We start from the raw sequence: 21,904 nt of genomic DNA on the forward strand, positions 1-21,904 counted from the left end.
CTTTCTGAAGTCAATAAGTAGCTCATTCATCTTGTTGCCATTGAGGGAGAGGTTACTGTCCTGACACCATGTCAATGGGACTGCTCTCTCCATTTGGAGACCAAATGGCAAATGTTCATGAGAGCAAATTTACAATGTCGACAGAGGTGGAACACTGCTATTACAAATAGTTTTGAGCTTTTCCCCCCATAAAATATCAACTTGCTCACAATTTGCTTTATATTAGTGCTTCTTCTTCTTCTTGCGTATGGCGTGCACAGCCTAAAGTTGTTGGACAACTTGTTCTATTTGATCTTATTTGATTGTGCACGCCGGGTTGATTGCATTCGTCGAAACAGGGCGGACCACGTGAAGTTTGCAATCTTCCACCCCATATTAGTGCTGAGGGACTGCGTTTAAGTTGAAACTTACTGAATGAGTTTTCAAATACACTGGTCTGCTACACATACATTTTAGCAGCCAATACAGACAGATAAGATACAGTATATTCCTGGAATCCTGAAATGGAGCGCTTGTCCTAATTGGCTCCATTTATCTTTGTGGATACTTTTGCATGATGTGCTAGAAATGAGATATCAACAAGATGGAAAAGCTAGTTCAGAAGAAATGTGATAGAAACTAGAGATTTATTCATCACAAGAACACAGCTCTAATCTTGTTCCTCAATTTCTTCAATTTAATTGCACCTTTTCATCAGTTTAAACTTTGCGATGTTTCATTGTTGGATTTGTGAATGACTCAAATTGCTCAACTTAACAGAATCGTGGCTTCTCCCAGAACAGTCAAGGCCAGAACCAAAGGAATCATGCTAAAAGAAGAGCAGCTTTCTGGAATACAGGGTGGAAGGAATTATATTACTGTTTCACAACAGTATTTGTGTTGTTTGTGGACAATATTTCCTATTGTGGACAATATTTCTTATTATTTGATACGGGCAGATCGAGCACAATTCAGGTAGCAGGCAACTAATAACATGTGCCAATTCAGCATACATGGGTAAATTGATGAAATGGGCAAGACAATGACACATTAAATACAATGCGGGTAAATATGAAGTGATGTGTTTTGAAAGCATAAGAGACTGCAGATTCAGGAATCTGGAACAGAAAGATGTAAAACCATTGGAGGAGCTCAGCAGGTCAGACAATGATGATTCAATGATATTCTGGTGAAATTCGGTGAAATTCTTTGTTTTTGAGCACAATACAAACTCAAATGTCCACAAAGGAGTAGAGGTGAATCAGACAGTAGCCCAGTTTATGGAAGAACCGTTTACATAATCGAATGGCGGAGTAGATGATGGGCCAAATGGCCTAATTCGCTCCTATCTCTTATGAACTTATGAATACACAAAGTATGCAAAGAGTCACCACCTATCTGGCGCCAACTAAGTTTCCCTCTGTGGAGGGAAATGGGCAGATAACGTTTTCGGTCGAGACCCTTCATCTGGGGTGTATGAGATGTGTTTTAACCTTTTACCCAAAAACATAAAAGAAGCTAATTTAAAGTGTTGGTCTGGCCAAGGCTGGGTATTGAGTCAAATCAAGGCATCTTAGGAAGAACGTCAAGATCTTCTATAAGATGCAGAAGAGAGTTATACTGCAATAGTTGCAGGGATTAAATTCTTTGTTTATGTAGGGAGGCTCGAGAAACTGAGGTATCCTTCTAAAAGTAGATTAAACAGCGTTCAAAATGATTTTCCATATAGTGAATAAGGAAAAGCTGTTTAATGCCAGCTATAGTGGACATTACAATAGTAAACAGTCAAGAAGGAGTGGGGCTAGGAGTTTCAGCATTGACTTCTAACCCATAAAACGTGATGCCATCAGGTCAGACTTTGGCATATAAATCACCTGCAGTAAAAAAATGCTAGATATATTCAGCTAATCAAGCAACACTTGTGGAGAGAACAGCAGAGTTAGTATTGCAACAGAACTAGGAAATGCGAGAAAATAAGCAAGAGGAGGGGTGGAGAGAGCAAAGGGAATGTTTAGATTAGTTATACAGTACAGAAACAGGCCCTTCGGCCCACCAAGTTTGAACCGACCAGCGATCCCTGTACACTAACACAATCCTACACACACGAGGGACAATTTACATTTATACCAAGCTAATTAGCCTACAAACCTCTACGTCATTGGAGGACACTGAAGATCTCGGAGAAAACCTATGCAGGTCATGGGGTGAACGTACAAATGGCTGATCTCTGCCGCTTTTCACACTTCTGTACCTGTTGCTTGATGGGAGAAGAGGGAGTGACTGGGGTGAGACTCGTCCTTGATTATGCTGCTGGCCTTGCCGAAGCAAGCCTGTCTTGGTTTAATATAATCACTATTTGCAAATAAGGTACTACGATGGAATACGTAATGTGCTGTTAGAATAATTGGTGTAACCAAATTCAATGGGAACTTAAAAAAAAAAAATCAATACATACTCAGAAGGAACATATTTTCCAGACTATTGGATGAACTGGATAACTATTATAATGCCAACACAATGGCGGTACAAAAGGCCAAATGACCTGCTACCTTAACATACAATTTAAATTCAGGCATTACACACAAAGGTACAGAGGTCAATTTGAAGTGTAGCATTGCCGTCAACCATAGTCAGATTCTGGCTGAGTGTTGCGTTTTAGCGTGACTGCCTCAAAATGCACTGGCTCTTCCGTCTCAACAGAGAAATTGACAACAACTGGGAAGGAGAAAAGAAATGTAGGATCTAATCTATTGTCTACATTGCACAAAGATAATATTGAGTGCTATAGCAAAGGCGTAATTTGCTTTTAATGATGCTTTTAAATGGAGGATGAAAAATCTGATCGATTATAATGGAAACAGGTACTTCATTCAGTCTGCTTTAAGCAGCAGTCCAATGAGTGCTTATGTTAGTCATGTCACCCAAAAAGTCCTTGTTTCAATCAAATATCCAGCTATTCCCTTTGCTACACTAAACCAGTGTTATTCTCCCCATCTTCCATCAATTCCCCCCCCCCAGACTCTCGCACTCACCTGCGCACTTGGAGCAACCTACAGCAGCCAATTAACCTACCAACCCGCATGTCTTTGGGATGTGGAAGGAAAGCGGTGCAAATGGAGGAAACCCATGCAGTCACATGGAGAGCATGCAAACTCCACGCAGAATGCACTGAGGGGAGTCAGGATCAAGCAGAGGTCTCTGTAGCTGCTGCACCAGCTTTATTGCTATGCTACCCCATCTGGTATCACTTAGTTAAATATGGTTGTCTGAAATACATCTCAGAGCACTTGGAGCAAGAAATACAAGGAAATACAGATGCTAGAATCTTCAGCAATTCACAAAGTGCTGGAGTAACTCAGCGGGTCTGGCAGCATCTGTGGAGGAAATGGACAGCCAACGTTTTTTGTGGGGATCCTTCCTCAGAGCGATCAAGTCTGAATCAGTGTGAAGACGGGTCTTGAGTGAGCAGCAACGCCTGGGTTGAGTGGTGTCATGAACCAGTTCAAGAGACACTGTCCAACCAGGTCAATGATGAGGGGAGAGGACAGCTATATCATTGAATTCCTTAGGTTTGCCTATGGGAGTTTAAATGATGAAAGCAAGTCACAAGGAAAAGCATTACACGCTATGTAGCTGCTATTGCAGAACAGGAAACACTGCAGGATAACCTAGGGCTTCAGTTTATTGTCACATGTACCGAGGTACAGTGAAAAGCTTTTGTTGCGTGCTATCCACTCAGCGGAAAGATAATACACGATTACAATCGAGCCATTTACAGTGCACAGTGCTTTCCATTGAGCACACAGTCCCTTCCTGAAATGGGGTGACCAGAATTGTGCGTTGATGTTGACTATCAGTGTTAATCTCCACTCAGCATCCTCCTGTCACAAAATATGTCTGCATCTCGGTGTGACGCCAAATTCTCCTGACATTGCAGTGCTTCACGTACTGAAACAATCACTCTCCCTACGCCAGCCCCAATTTAGTGGAACAGTTTTGCAGAGTGTGCTAAACAGAATGATGAAGCGATCTTAAAAATATGTGCTTTCAAAGTCTCTTCAGCTTCCAGCTGGATTTCCAGGTGAAACTACCCTCATGGGAGGAAAATTTCTCCATTGTGTCCTTCTCACCTTGCAAGCAAATTCAGCCTAGTTTTCAACACAGCTGGAGAGAGCCAGCCTTGTGTATTAAGCCGCTCTGTTGGCCTTGTGTTGCATTACTTTAAAAAGAAAATCAAATTCTAATGTACTTACTATTGGCAGAAAATCAAAATTCCTGCAGCCGTTTATATTGAGGGAATTATTTTTTAACCAGTAAGTAAATGGTGTGCTGTTGCCTATAAGAATGTATTACAGAGAGGATAAACAATTCAATCCCATTATAAATAGTCATGTGTAGGAAGGAACTACAGATGCTGACTTACACTGAAGATAGACATACTTCCATGTGGTAAATTAATAGTAGACACAAAATGCTGGAATAACTCAGCGAGACAGGCAGCATCTTTGGATAGCAGGAAGTGGTCGTTTCGGGTCGACACTCTTCTTTCTTCTATCCAGAGATGTTGCCTGTCCTGCTGAGTTACTCCAGCGTTTTGTGTCTATGTTCTATTACAGATAAATAGTCATTTACCACATGGAAGTAAAAATAGGTTTGTATCCACTTGAGCAGGAAAGTAAGAACCTTTGACGATCATATATAACCATATAATTTTCCAAACTCTCTTGACAGGTTGGAGGGCGGCAGGAGGGGGGGGCATGGAGATTTCACCTATTACCAGCCATGCTCTGTCCTGCCCCTCCTCTTTTCCAGCTTTCTTTTCCACCCCCCCCCCCCCCTGTAATTAGTCTGAAGAAGGGTCCTGACCCAAAACGTCACCTATACATATTCTCCAAGAGATGCTGCCTGAACCCCGGCATTACTCCAGCATTTTATGTCTTTCGCTGGGGGATATGCTGCTGCACCCGCTGAGTTTCCCCAGCAATTTTGTGTACCTTGGAGACGATGTTTCCTCCTTTGGGAACATCCGTAATCAGGAGTTACTATTTAAAATAAGCGACCACCCATTTAAGGTGATTTGTTTTCTGAGATTCTTTGCAATTGCCTTTCTCAAAGGGCAGGAGGGGCTCCTTGAATATTTTGAAGAGGAGGGTAGATACTTTCTAAACAAATGAGTGAACGGTTACCACAAGGGGACAAAAGCACAAAGGTGAGGTTACAAGCAGATCTGCCATGATATTAAATGGTGAAGCAGACTTGAGGGGCCGAATGGTCCACTCCTGTTCCGAACATGAATGTTCATTGACATGCTCTGCATTCAAGTTAAACCTAACCTTGGACGGGAGTTAACGCATTCACAATTCAAATCTTGAACCTAAATCTTGCATGGACACATTCTTCTAAAAGACTTCAATGAGTTTATACTGTCATCCACTCCTACTTTATAAAGGATGATTTGTAATCTACATACAGTTATTCCTCTACATATAAAATGTCACCGTGACATATTGGCCCTTTGGGATTCCCATCTTTGATTTACAAAGCTGTTTTTGTACCTTAATAAAGGTACATTGGTCGGTGTGATCCATGGTACCAAAATGTCCATTATGCATTTCACCCAGCCTTTTCGATTTATGAAATTTTGCTCAACAAACATTTTGCAGGAATGTGTCAATTTTGTGAAACACCTAGGGCCGTGGTGCCTTTGTGATCGCTAGAATTGCCAGCAGACAATTAACACTTAGCAAGTTTCCACAAACAGGAGCGAGCAGATAAAATGTTTCAGAGATATTGATTGAAGGATAACCGGCCATGGCATTTCAAAATAACACCCAAACCTTTACATCTATCTGAGAGATTGTCTACTTTACCATTGTATCTCAAAGACAGCACCTTTGACAGTATGCACTCCATCAGTACCACAACGAGCGCTAACCTAAATGTCTGGAGTGGTTCAAAGATGATTATGCAACTTGCACCTTGTGTGTGTTCATCTCTGGCCTTTGTCCAACCATCTGCCTATCATAAACTCCCTTTGCCAATGACCTTCAAGCTTTGCCCTGCCGCTCCACTCTTCTAGATTCTTTTCCCCCCTCAATCTGGCTGAATAAGGAACCCAACCTGAAACATCACCTATATGTGTTCTCCAGCGATGCTGCCTGACCAAATGTTAGTTACTCCAACATTCCTTGGTAAACTTGCATCTGGAATTCCTTGCTTCAACTGATTGTGCATCTTTCTGGTTCAAAGATGTTCATGCAACCACTGAACTATAACCAATACCTTGGGAAAAATCCGCTGGTACCCTCACGGTTAGACATTACAGTAAAGGTTCCATAATCCAACACATTTGGGGCTTGGTGCTGGACTCTTGGATAGCAACACGTTTACATATTACAGGGTATCTGGTGAACCTGGTAAATCTGGAGAGTGTGTAGGAACCAGGGCCACAGTGAATTGAAAGGTGGCATGAGAAAGGGCCCTGGTGAGTTGAATGGGAGTGCAGGAGTTGGAGCCCTGGTGAGCCAGAAGGGACCAGGTGCCAGATGCCGATTTATCAAGATTTCCCAATAGTTGGACCACAGGTTATTAAAGTGTGATTGCAATATTAAAAATGCAAAAATATAATCTCCAGAAAAATGTACTATTCAGATTTGTCTCTGAATCTTATTGTCTGATGTGACACCAGCTGCCCTATAGACTACTACTGTCTGAAGAAGGGTCTCGACCCAAAACGCCACCCATTCATTCTCTCCAGAGATGCTGCCTGTCCCGCTGAGTTACTCCAGCATTTTGTGTTTACCTTTGGGTTAAACCAGCATCTGCAGTTCCTTCATACACACTAGACTGTCCTACTGTGCTTCGTAGATCGATCGAAGAAAAGAAATCTCCTGGTCAGTGCATGCTGAAGATGTACATAAATGTACAAGTGGGGCAGGTCATTATTATAGCAATGAATTGCTGGAAATCACGTTCCCCTCTGTGAAATGCAAGCCTTCCATCTACCCAGCTTGGTATTCCTTCCCAGCTGAGCACACAACAACAGAACGTGAATAAAGTGGTGGGTTCAAGAGAATGATTGATGTTCCTTCAGCAGAATTAGCAAGAGAGGCAGCAGCACTTCATTTCCTGAGTTACAATACCTCAAATCAATAGCCTGCAATGATCACATTTATAGAAACAAATAATTATTTCAGCAGGGAAAGCGAATCAGAGGTAGACACAAAATGCTGGAGTAACTCAGTGGGTGAGGCAGTATCTTTGGAGAGAAGGAATTGGTTGAGACCCAAAATGTCGCCAATTCTTTCACTCCATAGATGCTGCCTCTCTCGCTGAGTTACTCCAGCATTTTGTGTCTATCTTCGATTTAACAAGCATCTGCAGTTATCTCTTAAACAAAGAGCATCAGAGACTGTGATCAGATATGGCAATACTTCACAGGACAGTATGCAAATATACACCCCCAGCGACCATTACTGCAAAGAAAACAATCCAGCCTATACTGCTTCTCAACACCAGTGAATGATTAGCCCTTTGGTAACATGTGAAGAGGATCTGAAGGAAAGCCTTGCCTGGGGAGGTGATAGAAGCAGGTACAATTACAACATCTTATAAACATTTGGACAGATACGAGGGTAGGAAAGGTTTGGGCAGGTCATGCACAAGCAGGTACGATGAGCATAGATCAGCATGGAAAGGTTGGACTGAAGGCCTGGTTCCTACGCTGTATAACTTTGTGGGCCTATAATGTAAGAAGGGTAAAAGCATCAACCCAATCTGCCACTGTCTACACTCCAGCAGGCCACAGACTGTGTTCGGGAACTGAATCTTGTAACAGATGGAAATATTTGCAACGTCAGCGAGAAACAGATGATGTTAAAGCTCACCATCATGTGATGCCTGAAATGTTTTGCTGACAATACCAGAATATTTAACTGGAACTATATATTTGATAAAGGTAGACACAAATTGCTGGACTAACTCAGCGGGACAGGCAGCATCTCTGGAGAGAAGGAATGGGTGACGTTTAGGGTCGAGATCCTTCTTCAGATGTCTCGACCCGAAACGTCACCCATTCCTTCTCTCCAGAGATGTGTCTATCTTCTATAGAAGTGTCTATTTGTGTCTATCTTCGATTTAAACCAGCATCTGCCGTTCCTTCCTATACATAAATATTTGATAACGTTAGATATGCTGTTTAACCAAGAGGCTGGATGTGATAATCCCATATGGCCCTTGAATTAGTTGTGCTGTAAATCCAGCCCTTAGTCACCCGTGCCTTTTTTAAAATATATAGTTTAGAGATACAGCGTGGGAAAAGGCCCTTCGGCCCACCGGGTCCATGCCGACCAGCGAGCCCCACACATTAACACTATCCTACAACCACTAGGGACAATTTTTACATTTATCATGCCAATTAACCTACAAACCTGTACGTCTTTGGAGTGTGGGGGGAAACCCTAGATCTCGGAGCAAACCCACGCAGGTCACGGGGGGAACGTACAAACTTTCCAAGCTTTCCAAGATGGCGTCTACCTGCGGCGTCATTTTGCCAGCGGCACAACAGAAAATCTTCAAATATAGTATTTCTGAACTCACCTGCATCAAAGAATCTTCAGAAATCAACGTTGTAAGTAGCGAGCTGCTAATGCATTTAAATGCATTAGCGCTACTGCGAACTCCCTAAGATAGCGACGGTAAGGGAATCCCCGAACGGAGGGGAGTCCCCGACCTCGTGTCCCCGACCGCCGAGTCCCTGAACATTGCCCAGTCTTCAGAATCCAAACAGTCCTGGAGTTGTTCCTCTGCCCCCCCCCCCCCAATCAGCACGGGAGCACCTCAAGGCTGCGTGCTCAGCCCCCTGCTGTACTCACTCTATACTCATGACTGCATAGCCGGACACAGTGCGAACTCCATCATCAAGTTCGCAGACGACACCACTGTTGTGGGACGTATCACTGATGGGGACGAGTCAGAGTATAGAAGTGAGATAGACCGATTGACCAAATGGTGCCAGCACAATAACCTGGCTCTCAACTTCAGCAAAACCAAGGAACTGATTGTGGACTTCGGAAGGGGTAGGATGGGGACCCACAGTCCCGTTTATATCAATGGGTCGATGGTGGAAAGGGTCAAGAGCTTCAAATTCCTGGGCGTGCATATTTCCGAAGATCTCTCCTGGTCCCAGAACACTGATGCATTCATAAAGAAAGCACATCAGCACCTCTACTTTCTGAGAAGATTATTGAGAGTCAGTATGTCAAGGAGGACTCTCTCGAACTTCTACAGGTGCACAGTAGAGAGCATGCTGACCGGTTGCATCGTGGCTTGGTTCGGCAACCTGAGCATCCAGGAGCAGAAAAGGCTGCAAAAAGTTGTAAACACTGCCCAGTCCATCATCGGCTCTGACCTCCCTACCATCGAGGGGATCTATCGCAGTCGCTGCCTCAAAAAGGCTGCTAACATCATCAAGGACCCACACCATCCTGGCCACACACTCATCTCTCTGCTGCCATCAGGTAGAAGGTACAGGAGCCTGAAATCTGCAACATCCAGGTTCAGGAACAGCTACTTCCCCACAGCCATCAGACTATTAAACACAACTTCAAACAAACTCTGAACTATAACAGCCTATTGCACTTTATCTGTTTATTTATGTGCGTATTCTATGGTATATATTCACACTGATCAGATCTGATCTGTATTTATGCCTACAATATTCTGTTGTGCTGCAGCAAGCAAGAATTTCATTGTCCTATCTGGGACACATGACATAAACTCTCTTGACTCTTGACTCGACTCGACTTGAACTTCGTACAGACAGCACCGGTAGTCGGGATCGAACCTGGGTCTCGGGCGCTGCATTCGCTGTAAGGCAGCAACTCTACCGCTGCACCACCGTGACCACCCTTACTGCTGTTGCATCAATATCCTGCACTGATTGCACCTATAATGTTTTGCTCCACAGTTGTTATACCTCGCATTGTGCAGAGGTGGCATTACGTCACACCATCTAATTCATTAACAGCTGGTTCAGGCATTAGTCAGGGTTCTCGTGTACAAGTTGATGTAAAGGTGTTGATGAATGTTTTTACGATAATTCACACCCCGTTCAGATGTGTGGAATTAACTACAGGATACAGGTTGAACATTCTCACAAACATGCTGCAGAACAAAACTATACGTCTTGTGCAGGAAGGAACTGCAGATGCTGGTTTACACCGAACATAGACACAAAGGGCTGGAGTAACTCAGCGGGACAGGCAGCATCTCTGGAGAAAAGGAATAGGTGACGTTTTGGTTTGAGACCCTTCTACAGACTGAGTCGGGAGAGAGGGAAACATGAGATGAAAAGGTACATAGAACAAATGAATGAAAGATATGCAAAAGATATAAATCAAAGCCAGCAATGATGATCAAGGAAAGGTGGGGCCCACAATAGTCCCTTGTTGGCTGTGGGGAAGGTGAGAACGAGTGACACAAACAGTGAAACTCAGCAGGACGATAGTGAAATTAGTGAGACTAGGATGGGGGAGGGATGGAGAGAGAGAGAGAGGGGATGTCAGGGTAACTTGAAGTGAGAGAAATCAAAACACATACCACTGGGTTGTAAGCTGCCCAAGCGACTTGTCCATTAGCCTCCACTTGTGAATCTCGTGTCCAACAGCAGGACAAAGTCATACATTAGCCAAAAGTGTTCAGGGTGTCCAACATTGATATATGAACCATAAATCTGAGTGATCTAGCCCATCAAAGCATAGGTAATTTACTCAGTCTGAAGAAGGATCCTGGCCCAAAACATTGTTTGTCCATTCCCTCTGCCCGACTCACTGAGTTCCTCCAGCACTTTGTGTTTTGCTCTAGATTCCAGCATCTGGATCTTTCTCTTCTCCTGACCAAGCCTCATCTTACTGTGCAGCTCATTCCCCCCGTACTTGTTGCCACAATGTTCTTCCTTTCCATTTCCTCTCCTTTGCTTATATTTTTAGGGAACTATTGACTGGAACCGAACGGAATGCTCCAGATATGAGTGGGATTTAGCACAAACTAGCGCGATGCTTCAAAGAGTTAATTAATTATCCTGTCATTTGGTGTTCCTGGAATTTATTGCCAGTTCTGTGAAATACTGTATATTTCACAGTGGAACTCTAAAAATTAATGTCTAGGCAGGTACCTACTGTTCTCTCCAACTGTTCTCTCCACTATCTGATGCTGGATCTTCCTGAAGTTGTGTGTGTGTGTGTGTGTGTGTGTGTGTGTGTGTGTGTGTGTGTGTGTGTGTGTGTGGGCGCGCGCGCACACACACACACACACACAAACTTGCTTCTGTGGGTGATTTCTCTCTTAAATTAATTCAGATATGGTTTGAGGGCACAACCTCCAGTTGCAGCCTCATCTGACGTGTGCAATCTTAACTGTATTAAATGGAGGAGGCTGCTGTTGCTGTTTCTGTGGCTCACTCACGATCAAATAATGCAATCGAAAATGCTACGTATCTGCTGTACTTGTGAATTGCAACCACATTTTACCTGCTCAACGCCATCAGCAGGGAGCAAACTAATGACACCACCCCTTTTAACCAACACTTAAATTATCACTTAAACGAAGAGTTCAGGAAAGATGATGTTTTGAAGTTTCATCTTTAATGGGATGTGAATGTCACTGGCAAGGACAGCATTTATTTTCCAGCCGTTGTAGCCTCTGGAAAAGAGGATATAGGTACGTGCAAGGCAGCATGCTGCAGCGTATCCGAATGCACATGTACACTACATTGTTAGCTGCCATATCTGTTTAGTACTGAATAAATAATGGCCAGAAACAACTTCTATGGTCTTTTAAAAAAAATACTGCCATGGGATCCAAAAAAAATATATTTTAATATTTTTACAATTCTTGGTGTGCCTTCTAAGCCAAAAGACAGCCCTTCTGACACTACAGCACTTCCATGGTCAACTTGGATTTCTGCACTGAAGTCTCTGGAGAGGGACTAGAGCCCTCAATGTGGTGAGGGAAGTGATCGTTACACACTGCACCACATTAATCCACCTTGTAGTTGAATAGTGAGATTTAAAAAAAAATATTTTAAAACTATAGAACATTTTTGAAATTATTTTGGAGAAACTATCCCTGGAGTCCTTTGCCTAACTTTCAAGTGCAAGACACAATGGAAAATGGAAAATATGGAAGTAGCTGGGGGAAAGTAGTGGTAAATATATTTAAGATATGCAATCTCAAAATACTTAAGTGGTTTATGAAACGAAAACAAAATACTGTACAATTAATGAAATCTATGGGAATTTGAGATGTCAACAGTACGTAGAAAGTTGAATGGATGTCAGGAAATTAGAATCAACTCCTCCTCGATTTTCTATGTAATCCAATTACAAACCTTCCTTTCTCTCACAACTAAGTGAATCAGCCCATATTAAAAATAGACCAGAACTAGGAAAGTATTTTTCTCCTCGGTGCTGAGCAAGCCATGCTGTGCTTGTAGAAGGGAGAATAGACAGAATTGATTACCTGACAAAAAGACTTGCTGATATTAACAGAAGCTGACTTGTAGCAAAATAAGTAACGTCTCTGCTGGAATATAGTAAATGGAGCGCGTTTAATAATTGTGAGGAGAGAGGAAAATAATGATCAAATTGAAGGAAAATTGGTGCCCGTTTTAAAAAGTAAACTCATTAAATACAAATAGTAGGGTGAATTGAAGGGGAAGGTGAGATAGACCATGAATTGGGGGAGTTGAGGAGGAAGAGTGAGAGCTTTTGATCCATTGAAAGATACAGCAATGGAAACGGGCCCTTTAGGTCACTGAGTCCATATAGGCCATCAAACACCGGTACACACAAGTTCTATATTATCCAACTTTGGCATCTACTCTACACGTTAGGGCAATTTACAGAGGTCAATTAATCTACAAACCCAAATGTCTTTATGATATGGGGGTAATCTGCAGCTCCTGGAGGAAACCCATGCATTCACAGGGAGATGTGCAAACTCCACACCGACAGCACCCGTGGCCAGAGAACCTGGATCACTGGTTCTCTGAGGGAACAGCTCAACCAACTATCACTGTGCTGGCTTGTTGAAGAGTTCACCTTGAATTTGAATGAATGAATGAATAAATTTATTGGCCAAGTATTCACATACAAGGAATTTGCCTTGGTGAACTTGGAGTGAACTTGGAGTCCTTCCAAAAAGAACGTCCTTTAATTCTGAGGCTATGACCTCAAGTCCTAGCCTCTCCCACTAGTGGAAACATCCTCTCCACATCTACTCTATCCAATACTTTCTCTATTCTGTACGTTTCAATGAGGTCTCCCTTTGTTCTTCAAAACTCCAGCGAGTACAGGCCCAGTGCCATCAAACACTCATCATATGCTAACCTAATCATTCCTGGGATCATTCATGTAAACCTCCTCAGAACCCTCTCCAGAGCCAGCACATCCTTCCACAGATAGGGTGCCCACAATATTCCAAATGTGGCCTTACCCGCGGCTTATGGAGCCTCAGCATTACATCGTGTTTCTTCCCGGTGGCAAGAGTGCAATGAGAGCGTGGCCAGGGTGGAGTGGGTCCTTCATTATGTTGGCAGCCTCTTCGAGACAGTGCCTCCTACAGACCCCATGTCAGTGTCCGTGATGGACAGAGCAGTGTTCACAAAGTCAAGATGCTCTCGACCATACACCTGCAGAAATGGAAGATCCACTTGCAAAGGGACTTTATACTTCTACCAGGTGATTCTAATAAGATGGAGTAGTAAAGCAGTCACCTAGTGCGCAGGTCCCCTACATGTCTGCAGCTTCAGCTCCTCAGACTCTGACAGATGGCAAAGCTGAAGGCCTGAACATCACCGATGTTCACAGTTGGTGCTCGAAGGAGCAAGAAGAATATCTCTCTCCCAAGTTGCGAATGCCTAGCTTCTCTAGATTGCCACATCATTGCCTGTTGCTGCTTTCAGCGTGCCATTCTGCACTGGTGTAGTAGTAATGGGAGATTGAGGCATATGCTCACAGATTACAGATTGTGGTGACATTCATCTCAAGAGTCATAAGGCCCAGATGGAACAACAAAATTCTTACTTGCTGCAGTCTCTGCTGCTGCTGATGGTCCACAGTGCATAATAGATGCTTAGCTTTGAGCTCCTGGATATCTTATGAGTAGGAAGGAACTGCAGATGCTGGTTAAAATAGACACAAAATGCTGGAGTAACTCAGTGGGACAAGCAGCATGTGTGGAGAGAAGGAATGGGTGCCGTTTCGGGTTGAGACCCTTCTTCAGATCTTCTGAGGCCTGATGCAGGGTCTCGACTCAGAACATTGACATGATATTCTGCGGTCTGATGCAGTCTTGTCCCGAAACATTGACTTAGACCGTCGGAAAATTGTCAAATGAAAAATATATCTGAAACTGAGTACAACATGCACTCAGGTTGAATATCAGAGATTTTGCTTGTTTTATATCTATGAAAAATAGCAGCAAATTAAATCACACAATGTGCCATGGTAGAATAAGGATCATTCAAAAACTATTAAATGTGAAATACAGTTTAAAACATAAAATTTTAATAATTGAATTGAAACGTATAAAAGATACTGGAATCAATTAAAATATTAAAGCAGAACAAAATGATTTTTTAAAAATAAAATAATCTTCCTTCCCATCAGCAGCCAAAGAAACCCGAAATAAAAAAATCAATGGGGTTTCCAATGCCGGCGCCAGTTTGGACGGAGGTGAAGCTGGGGTATCTCAGCAATGATGAGCTCTGCATGTGGAGATCGGTCGCTGAATGCAGCGACAGATAGTGTGTGGTCCGCTACTCAGCAAGTCCTGGGGTGCGTGTGCACATCCTCAACCTCCGTTCCAGTGCCTGAACACCAACGGTTCCTGCGGCCAGCAAGATTAGGCCCTTGATTGGTTTGTTCATCTTCCTGGAAGCACTGTAATGTGGACTTGTCAGTAATGATTGACTTCACCCAGCGAGCCGTACAGATTAGATCACAAATTTGAACCCACGTCTCAGCTCAGGCAGCTGCCCTCTGCAAGGTTGAGAACAATTTCAGAAAGAAAAATATCTGAAACAATCCATCTGCACAGGTTGCAAGATATCATGATTGAAATTGTGATTGTTTAACTTGTAGGAGCAACATTATTAAATTAATTCACCCTGTGTGCCAGGCAAGACAATACTTCAATTTGCAATAAAAGTCACAAAGCTTTACTCTCGTCTCTCATCTAATTTTCAAGATTTTGTTTTCAAGGAATCATTCCACTGCATTTGTTCCCTATGCCATCATGTTTCTTCAATCCCAGCAAATAGGGTCTGTTGCACAGTTAACACCACTTTTCCACTAAAATACAATTCAATCATTTGCTCTACGCGCCAAGCCAAGAAGAATGTTGAAAGGATTAGGCAGCTGATCTCAGCGTTTAACTTTGTAAAGATTCATGTGACTGGTTTCCAAGGACATCCTCTGTCGTGCCGTGTGGCACTAACATTATCATCAGTAGGATAGACTCAACAGTTCAAAGGCATTTTATTATCACATGTATTTAGGTACAGCAAAAGGGAGACACTGAGATATGGAAGGGTGAGGTGTGAAAACGAGATATCAAAAGATCAAGGAAAATGTTAAAAGAGTTTAGCAACCGACAGATCAGGTAGGTTTAGGCAGACTGAGCGGAGGTGCTCAGTGAAACGATCACCGAGCCTGTGCCAGGTCTAAACATTCGCTTGCACTTGGTTGCTAAACACTTTAACTCCTGCTCCAATTCCCACACCAACCTTTCTGTCCTGGGCCTCTTCCATTGTCAGAGTGAGGCCCAGTGCAAATTGGAGGAACAGCACCCCAGATTTTGCTTGGGCAGCTTACACCCCAGCGGTATAATAATAATAATAAATTTTATTTATGGGCGCCTTTCAAGAGTCTCAAGGACACCTTACAAAAATTGAGCATGTAGAGGAAAATCATGTAAGGGGAATGAAATAAATAGTAGAGACATGACTAGTACACAAAGTAAAGACAGAATTCAATACAAAACACAGTATGAGGCAATTAATGCACAGATGAAAAGGGACGGGGACGTGGGGCTAAGGATAGGCAGTGGTGAAGAGATGGGTCTTGAGGCGGGACTGGAAGATGGTGAGGGACACGGAATTGCGGATCAGTTGGGGGAGGGAGTTCCAGAGCCTGGGAGCTTCCCTGGAGAAGGCTCTGTCCCCAAAACTGCGGAGGTTGGACTTGTGGATGGAGAGGAGACCGGCTGATGTGGATCTGAGGGACCGTGAGGGTTGGTAGGGGGAGAGGAGGTCAGTGAGATATGGGGGGGCCAGATGGTGGAGGGCTTTGTAGGTGAGGACCAGGATTTTGTAGGTGATCCGGTGGGAGATGGGAAGCCAGTGAAGTTTTTTGAGGACTGGAGTGATGTGATGCCAGGATTTGATGTGGGTGATGAGTCGGGCTGCTGCGTTCTGGACCAGTTGGAGTCGGTTGATGTAGGTGGAGCTGATGCCAAGGAGAAGTGAGTTGCAATAGTCCAGTCGGGAGGAGATGAAGGCATGGATGAGTCTTTCAGCAGCAGGCGGTGTGAGAGAGGGTCTGAGTTTGGCGATGTTGCAGAGATGAAAGAAGGAGGTTTTAATGACATGGCGGATGTGAGGCTCAAGGGAGAGGGTAGAATCAAAGATCACGCCAGGGTTGCGGGCCTGGGGAGATGGGGAGACAGTGGTGCCGTCGATGGTGAGAGTGGGGTTATTGATTTTGCTGAGTGTGGCTTTGTAGCCTATGAGGAGGAATTCTGTCTTATCGCTGTTGAGTTCTCTAACTTCAAGGAACCCTTGCTTTCCCTCTCTCTCTCCCTCCCCTCCCTCTTCCCTGTTCTCCGACCAGTCTGACTATCCCAAATTACATTTTGTTTGTTTGCTTTGTTGTCACCTCCATCTAGCCAACAATGATCTATTCTACATTTTCCTTGATCCACATCTCTAGATGTCTCGTTTTCACACCTTACCCTTCCTTATTTCTGTGTCTCCCTCTCCCGACTCTCAGTCTGAAGAAAGTTCTTGACCCGAAACGTCACCCATTCCTTCTGTCCAGAGATGCTGCCTATCTCGCTGAGTTACTCCAGCATTTTGTGTCTATCTTCAGTGTAGACCAGCATCTGCAGTTCCTTCCTACATATAAAGTGTTTCTTTGTTGTTTTCAGAGCCGAGAAAGCAACTCCTCCCCAGGGTTGCAATTAGCTCACTCTAACTAAAACTTTATGCAGTTAATATTGCTGCAATACTGTACCGAACAATGGACTTAACAATACTCATGTGTATAGTTATTATAGAGTCACAGAACATAAAAACAAGCCCAGAGAGTCCATACCGTCTTTACATATGAAGTTTTATTTTATTCCACCCCGCTCCCCCAGATTCTACCAGTCTCCTACACATTTGGAACAATCTACAATGGCAATCTTCAGTACAATTCTTCTCCCATCCTGCGTATCTTTGGGATGTGGGAACAATCTGGAGCGCCTTGGGGATAATTCATGTGATCGAAGGGAGGTCAGGAGCAAACCCGAGTCCCTGCAGCAACTTTACTAGCCGCATCACTGCGCTGTTTGTCTCTTCGATTACCACGGTTTCTACAAAACACATATTTATAGAAACCTGCAATACTCTGTCCCTCTTGCAATGAAAGACATGCAATAGATCTATTCCCATTGCATCACATATTTTTTTATCATCAAGCGATTAATATGCATTTCCCTTTAAGGTAATGAGAACTCAGTTCCACTGACAACCAAACTCTGCAGAACTCAAGTTGAAGGAAGTCTTCAATCATCCTGTGCAAAAACCAATATGCTGGAGGAACGTAGCGGGCCAGGCAGCATCTTTGGAGGGATATGGACAGACAGCATTTCAGGTCAGATCCCACAACCATTTCCTCCATAGATGCTGCATGGTCCACCGAGTTCTTCCAGCACTTTGCGTTTTGCTCAAGATCCCAGCATCTGCAGTCTCTTGTGACTCTCCTCCCTCTTCCATCAACTTTCTATTGTCGCTGGCTTTGAAAGAAACTAGAAAGTTGCCAATCTTGTTTTGCAATAAGTTCCAAAGTGAACAACATTCAGGGGATGCCACGACCTTTAACACATCTACTTGAATACTTCTCCTCCATGTCTCAAACAACATCACATGAATTATAAAACCAGGGCCACTTATGGATTATCTCTATTCTGCAGCAACCAAGATAATGGCTTCATCTCTGCTCAGATCATGTCTCTGAATAAATTCAATTACAAGAACTAAAGGCAGTCATATTGCTTATCTGCAAACATATATTCTGCTGTTATGGATATATGCATACATATGCACTGTATTTAAACTAACATCCCAAGTAATATTCCCCTCACTTCCTGCTGTACCATCTACCACAGTAGACAACCATCTGTCTCGTCACCTCAGTCACTCTGCTCCCTCCTCCCCCCTCCCCCCCCCCCCCCCCCCCTCACCCCCCCCCCTCCCATACAACCCTGGTCCCATAACAGTGTATCCTCCCACCACCCACCCAACCCCTTCCACCCATATCCCTCCCTCTGGATATAGGCACAACATGTTGGAGTAACTCAACAGGTCAGGTAGCTTCTCTGGAGAAAAAGAGTAGGTGATGTTTCTGGTCGGGACCCTTCTTCAGACTCTCCCATCCTCTGGCTTCACACTTCACTCCTCCTAGTCTTTCCTTATCTGACACTCCATGTTCAGCTGCTGCTTTTGTCACCATCTCCACCCATCTGCCAATCGCCCCCTCCCTCATCTGTATCCACCTGTCACTTGTCAACCTTTACCATACACCCTGCCTGCCTCTCTTTTCCAGCATTCTGCCCATTAATCACTCAGTCTGAAGAAGGACCCTGACCAGAAACGTTGCATGTCCATTCGCTCTACACGTGCTGCCTGACCACAGAGTTCTCTCATCACTTTGTGTTTTGTAACGCATTTGTATGGTTTCAATATTGGGGTTTTGTTGCAAAGTAGCTGCACGCTGGACAAAGCATTGTGACAAAACACCACTACTGTTACATTCTGGTCTCTTGTAAATACAGGATTGTCATTGAATCCTATTTACCACATTGGGCCTGGCCAATTTAAGGGCTGCAAATATTCTTCACATTCTGTAATGTACCAGGACTTTGGTATTTATGATACTGTGTGGAAAATGATGCCAGATAGTGTAAGCTATCATCGGATGTACCCGACAGGTCTACAGTCACGGTGGAAGTTGCTAACCGTGCTCCTGTATAGCCTCAATCACACGTTCTCAAATCCGTGGTTCCTGAATAACACTCACCAGGCAATCAGAATCACTGAGCATTGCTACTATACATGCCTTACAATGTCTCACTTGGACACGATCCGCATTTTATTGAAGGCATCCACCCTCTTCCGGCCTGTTTACCTGCAACCCTGATAGACAGACACGGTTACACCCGATTATTGCACACTGTCAATTAAAATTAGGTCACGCACCCACCGCGACTCTGAATACAAGGAACACATCTTTCAATGCAAAATTACAACTAGTTTCACGAGAATACAATCCAGACCTCGTCAGAAGCAGACCAGGAGCATTCTCCCGTGATTATTGATACCCCGGACGGGATTTTCGATCTGTATTCGAACTGTTTACGGGTTTGAATGGGTCTGATGTTAAACTGGGAGCGGTGCATGCTTTAACCAGGCGCCGAGGCTTTACACACTGCAGGTAGACAAAAATGCTGGAGAAACTCAACGAGTCCAGCAGCATCTATGGAGCGAAGGAAATTTATTTCTTTCGCTCCATAGATGCTGCTGCACCCGCTGAGTTTCTCCAGCATTTTTGCCTACCTTCGATTTTCCCAGCATCTGCAGCTCCTTCTTAAATGCAATGCACTGCAATCCACTCACCAGTTTTCCTGCATCCATGCTATGGCTCCCCTTTCATCGAAACGTTTCTCAAACTCGTATTCCTGCAGAGAAATCACTGACATGTTCATGTTCTCCGCTCTTTGGTTTGGTCCGCGGGGGGGGGCGTGCAATGGTGCGGACGCCTCTGACAAGACGGGGGCTCCTCGTGAATGAGCTGCGGGAGGGAGGGGAGGGAGCAAGCAGCAGGTGAGAGGGTGAGGGTGACTTTGAGCGCTACAACAGAGCGTGTGCTGCTGCTGCTGCTGCGGCGTCGCGTCTGCAAGCGGTGACCGTGAGCCGAGCGCGGATCGCTCTCCACGCAGGGGTGATCCCGGACACACACCTCCCCTTCCACGATGCACCCCCGGCGCTCCATTGCTCCCAACCACCCCATTTGCATTTACAATCACCGTCAGCAAACCTACACCGGCTCCGGGTTTTGCTACCCCTTTCCAGCGCGATGTTTACGCGATATTCCCCGTGCATTCACCCCTCCTGGGCTGTGCAATGGGCAGGGTTGATTGGCGGGCGTGCAAGCGCATGGGCGCAGCGTTGCTGGGGTCGCGGCTGCGATCACCACCCCCTGCCCGCTTTGTGTGTTGTTGCCCTGGTTGCAACTGCCCCCCATGCCAATGCAATCAACACTTTCCCCTTGCAATGTCCGTCCCCAACCCCGGGGGCTGCCCGCTTGCTCCCCCATTTCACTTTGCTGCCGTTCTGCAAAAAATGCACACCTGTTGCTGGCACAGAATGCAAATTATATCAGTCGCGCAGTTTAACTGCTCTCCGTTTACCTCGGTTAAGTTTATAATGGTATATGGACACACTGATCTGTTTTGTAGTCAATGCCGACTATGTTCTGTTGTGCTGAAGCAAAGCAAGAATTTCATTGTCCGATCAGGGACACATGACAATAAACTAACTTGAACTTGAGTTTTAGTATATTGTCACGTGTACCGAGATACAGTGAAAAGCTTCTGTTGCGTGCTAACCAGTCAGCGGAAAGACCATACATTACAATCGAGCCATTCACAGCGCACATATAGATGATAAGTGAATAATGTAGAAGGGTCTCGACCCATTCCTTCTCTCCAGAGATGCTCCCTATCCCACGCAGTTACTCCAGTATTTTATGTCTATCTTCGGTGTAAAGCAACATCTGCGGTTCCTTCCTACACTACTTGATTTTACCACTCACGTTTCAGATCTCAACGTGAATGTGAATCGAAAGCATCTCTTTAGTGTAGCTGCATTAAAGAGTGAAGTTACTAAAAGGAGCACATCTCACCAAGAAATGCAGACCATTGTACAACATTTTGTTTGAATTTCTTCTCAAAAGTTTCAGAACTTTTATTTTACAGCACATTTTTTTTTGTTTTGTCGTACAAGATATTAATTAGGAAAAAGAATGGGGGATTTGGACGATGCACCCTATATTTCCAAACTGTCTAGTTTTGTAGCTAACTAAAATTGGAGAACTCAATTGTTCAAACCTTTTCAAACTGTTATTCTGTTTCCATTACACGACAATGATATATTAAAACCCGTTATTAACACTGACTACCTCCTGCACCCATGCAGAACTCATTGACTTCATTAACTTTACTTCTAATTTCAATCCTGCACTCAAATTCACTTGGACCATAGCTGAAATCTCCCAACCATCACAGGAGACAGACTATCAACTGACATCTATTATAAACACACTGACTCCCACAGTTATCTAGACTACATTTCTTCCTACCCTTCTTCTTGTAAAGAGTCTATCCTCTACTCCCAATTCCTCTGTCTACGTCACATTGGCGCCCAAGATGAAGTGTTCCATACCTCGGTCCTAATTCTTTAGGGAATGGGGATTCCCCTCTTCCATCATACACAAGGCCCTCACTAGGGTCTTCTCGATATCCCACAGCTCCACTCTTGCTTCCCCTCCCCCAAGTCGTAACAGGGAGAGTCCCCTTTGTCCTCACCTTCCACCCCATCAGC

The 21,904-nt window shown here is 44.1% G+C and overlaps 1 protein-coding gene across 2 annotated transcripts in view; it reads right to left on the reverse strand.

The window, feature by feature from the left end:
* The window catches only part of LOC116966401 (elongation of very long chain fatty acids protein 6-like), a 36,355-nt gene extending 15,980 nt beyond the window's left edge, over positions 1 to 20,375 (reverse strand). Inside the window, exons 1-2 of one of the 2 annotated variants that reach the window (XM_033012612.1) lie at positions 20,262 to 20,375; positions 19,919 to 19,980 (exon numbers count right to left, since the gene is read on the reverse strand). In XM_033012612.1, coding sequence (XP_032868503.1) covers positions 19,919 to 19,980; positions 20,262 to 20,318 — 119 coding nt within the window. In that variant the 5' untranslated portion in view covers positions 20,319 to 20,375. Of the gene's footprint in view, positions 1 to 19,918; positions 20,181 to 20,261 lie in introns of those variants that run through there. The other variant, XM_033012613.1, reaches the window with a different exon arrangement.
* Between the last annotated feature and the right edge of the window lie 1,529 nt (positions 20,376 to 21,904).

Source organism: Amblyraja radiata, chromosome 37, assembly GCF_010909765.2.
Source record: "Amblyraja radiata isolate CabotCenter1 chromosome 37, sAmbRad1.1.pri, whole genome shotgun sequence".
Classification (NCBI taxonomy): Eukaryota; Metazoa; Chordata; class Chondrichthyes; order Rajiformes; family Rajidae; genus Amblyraja; species Amblyraja radiata.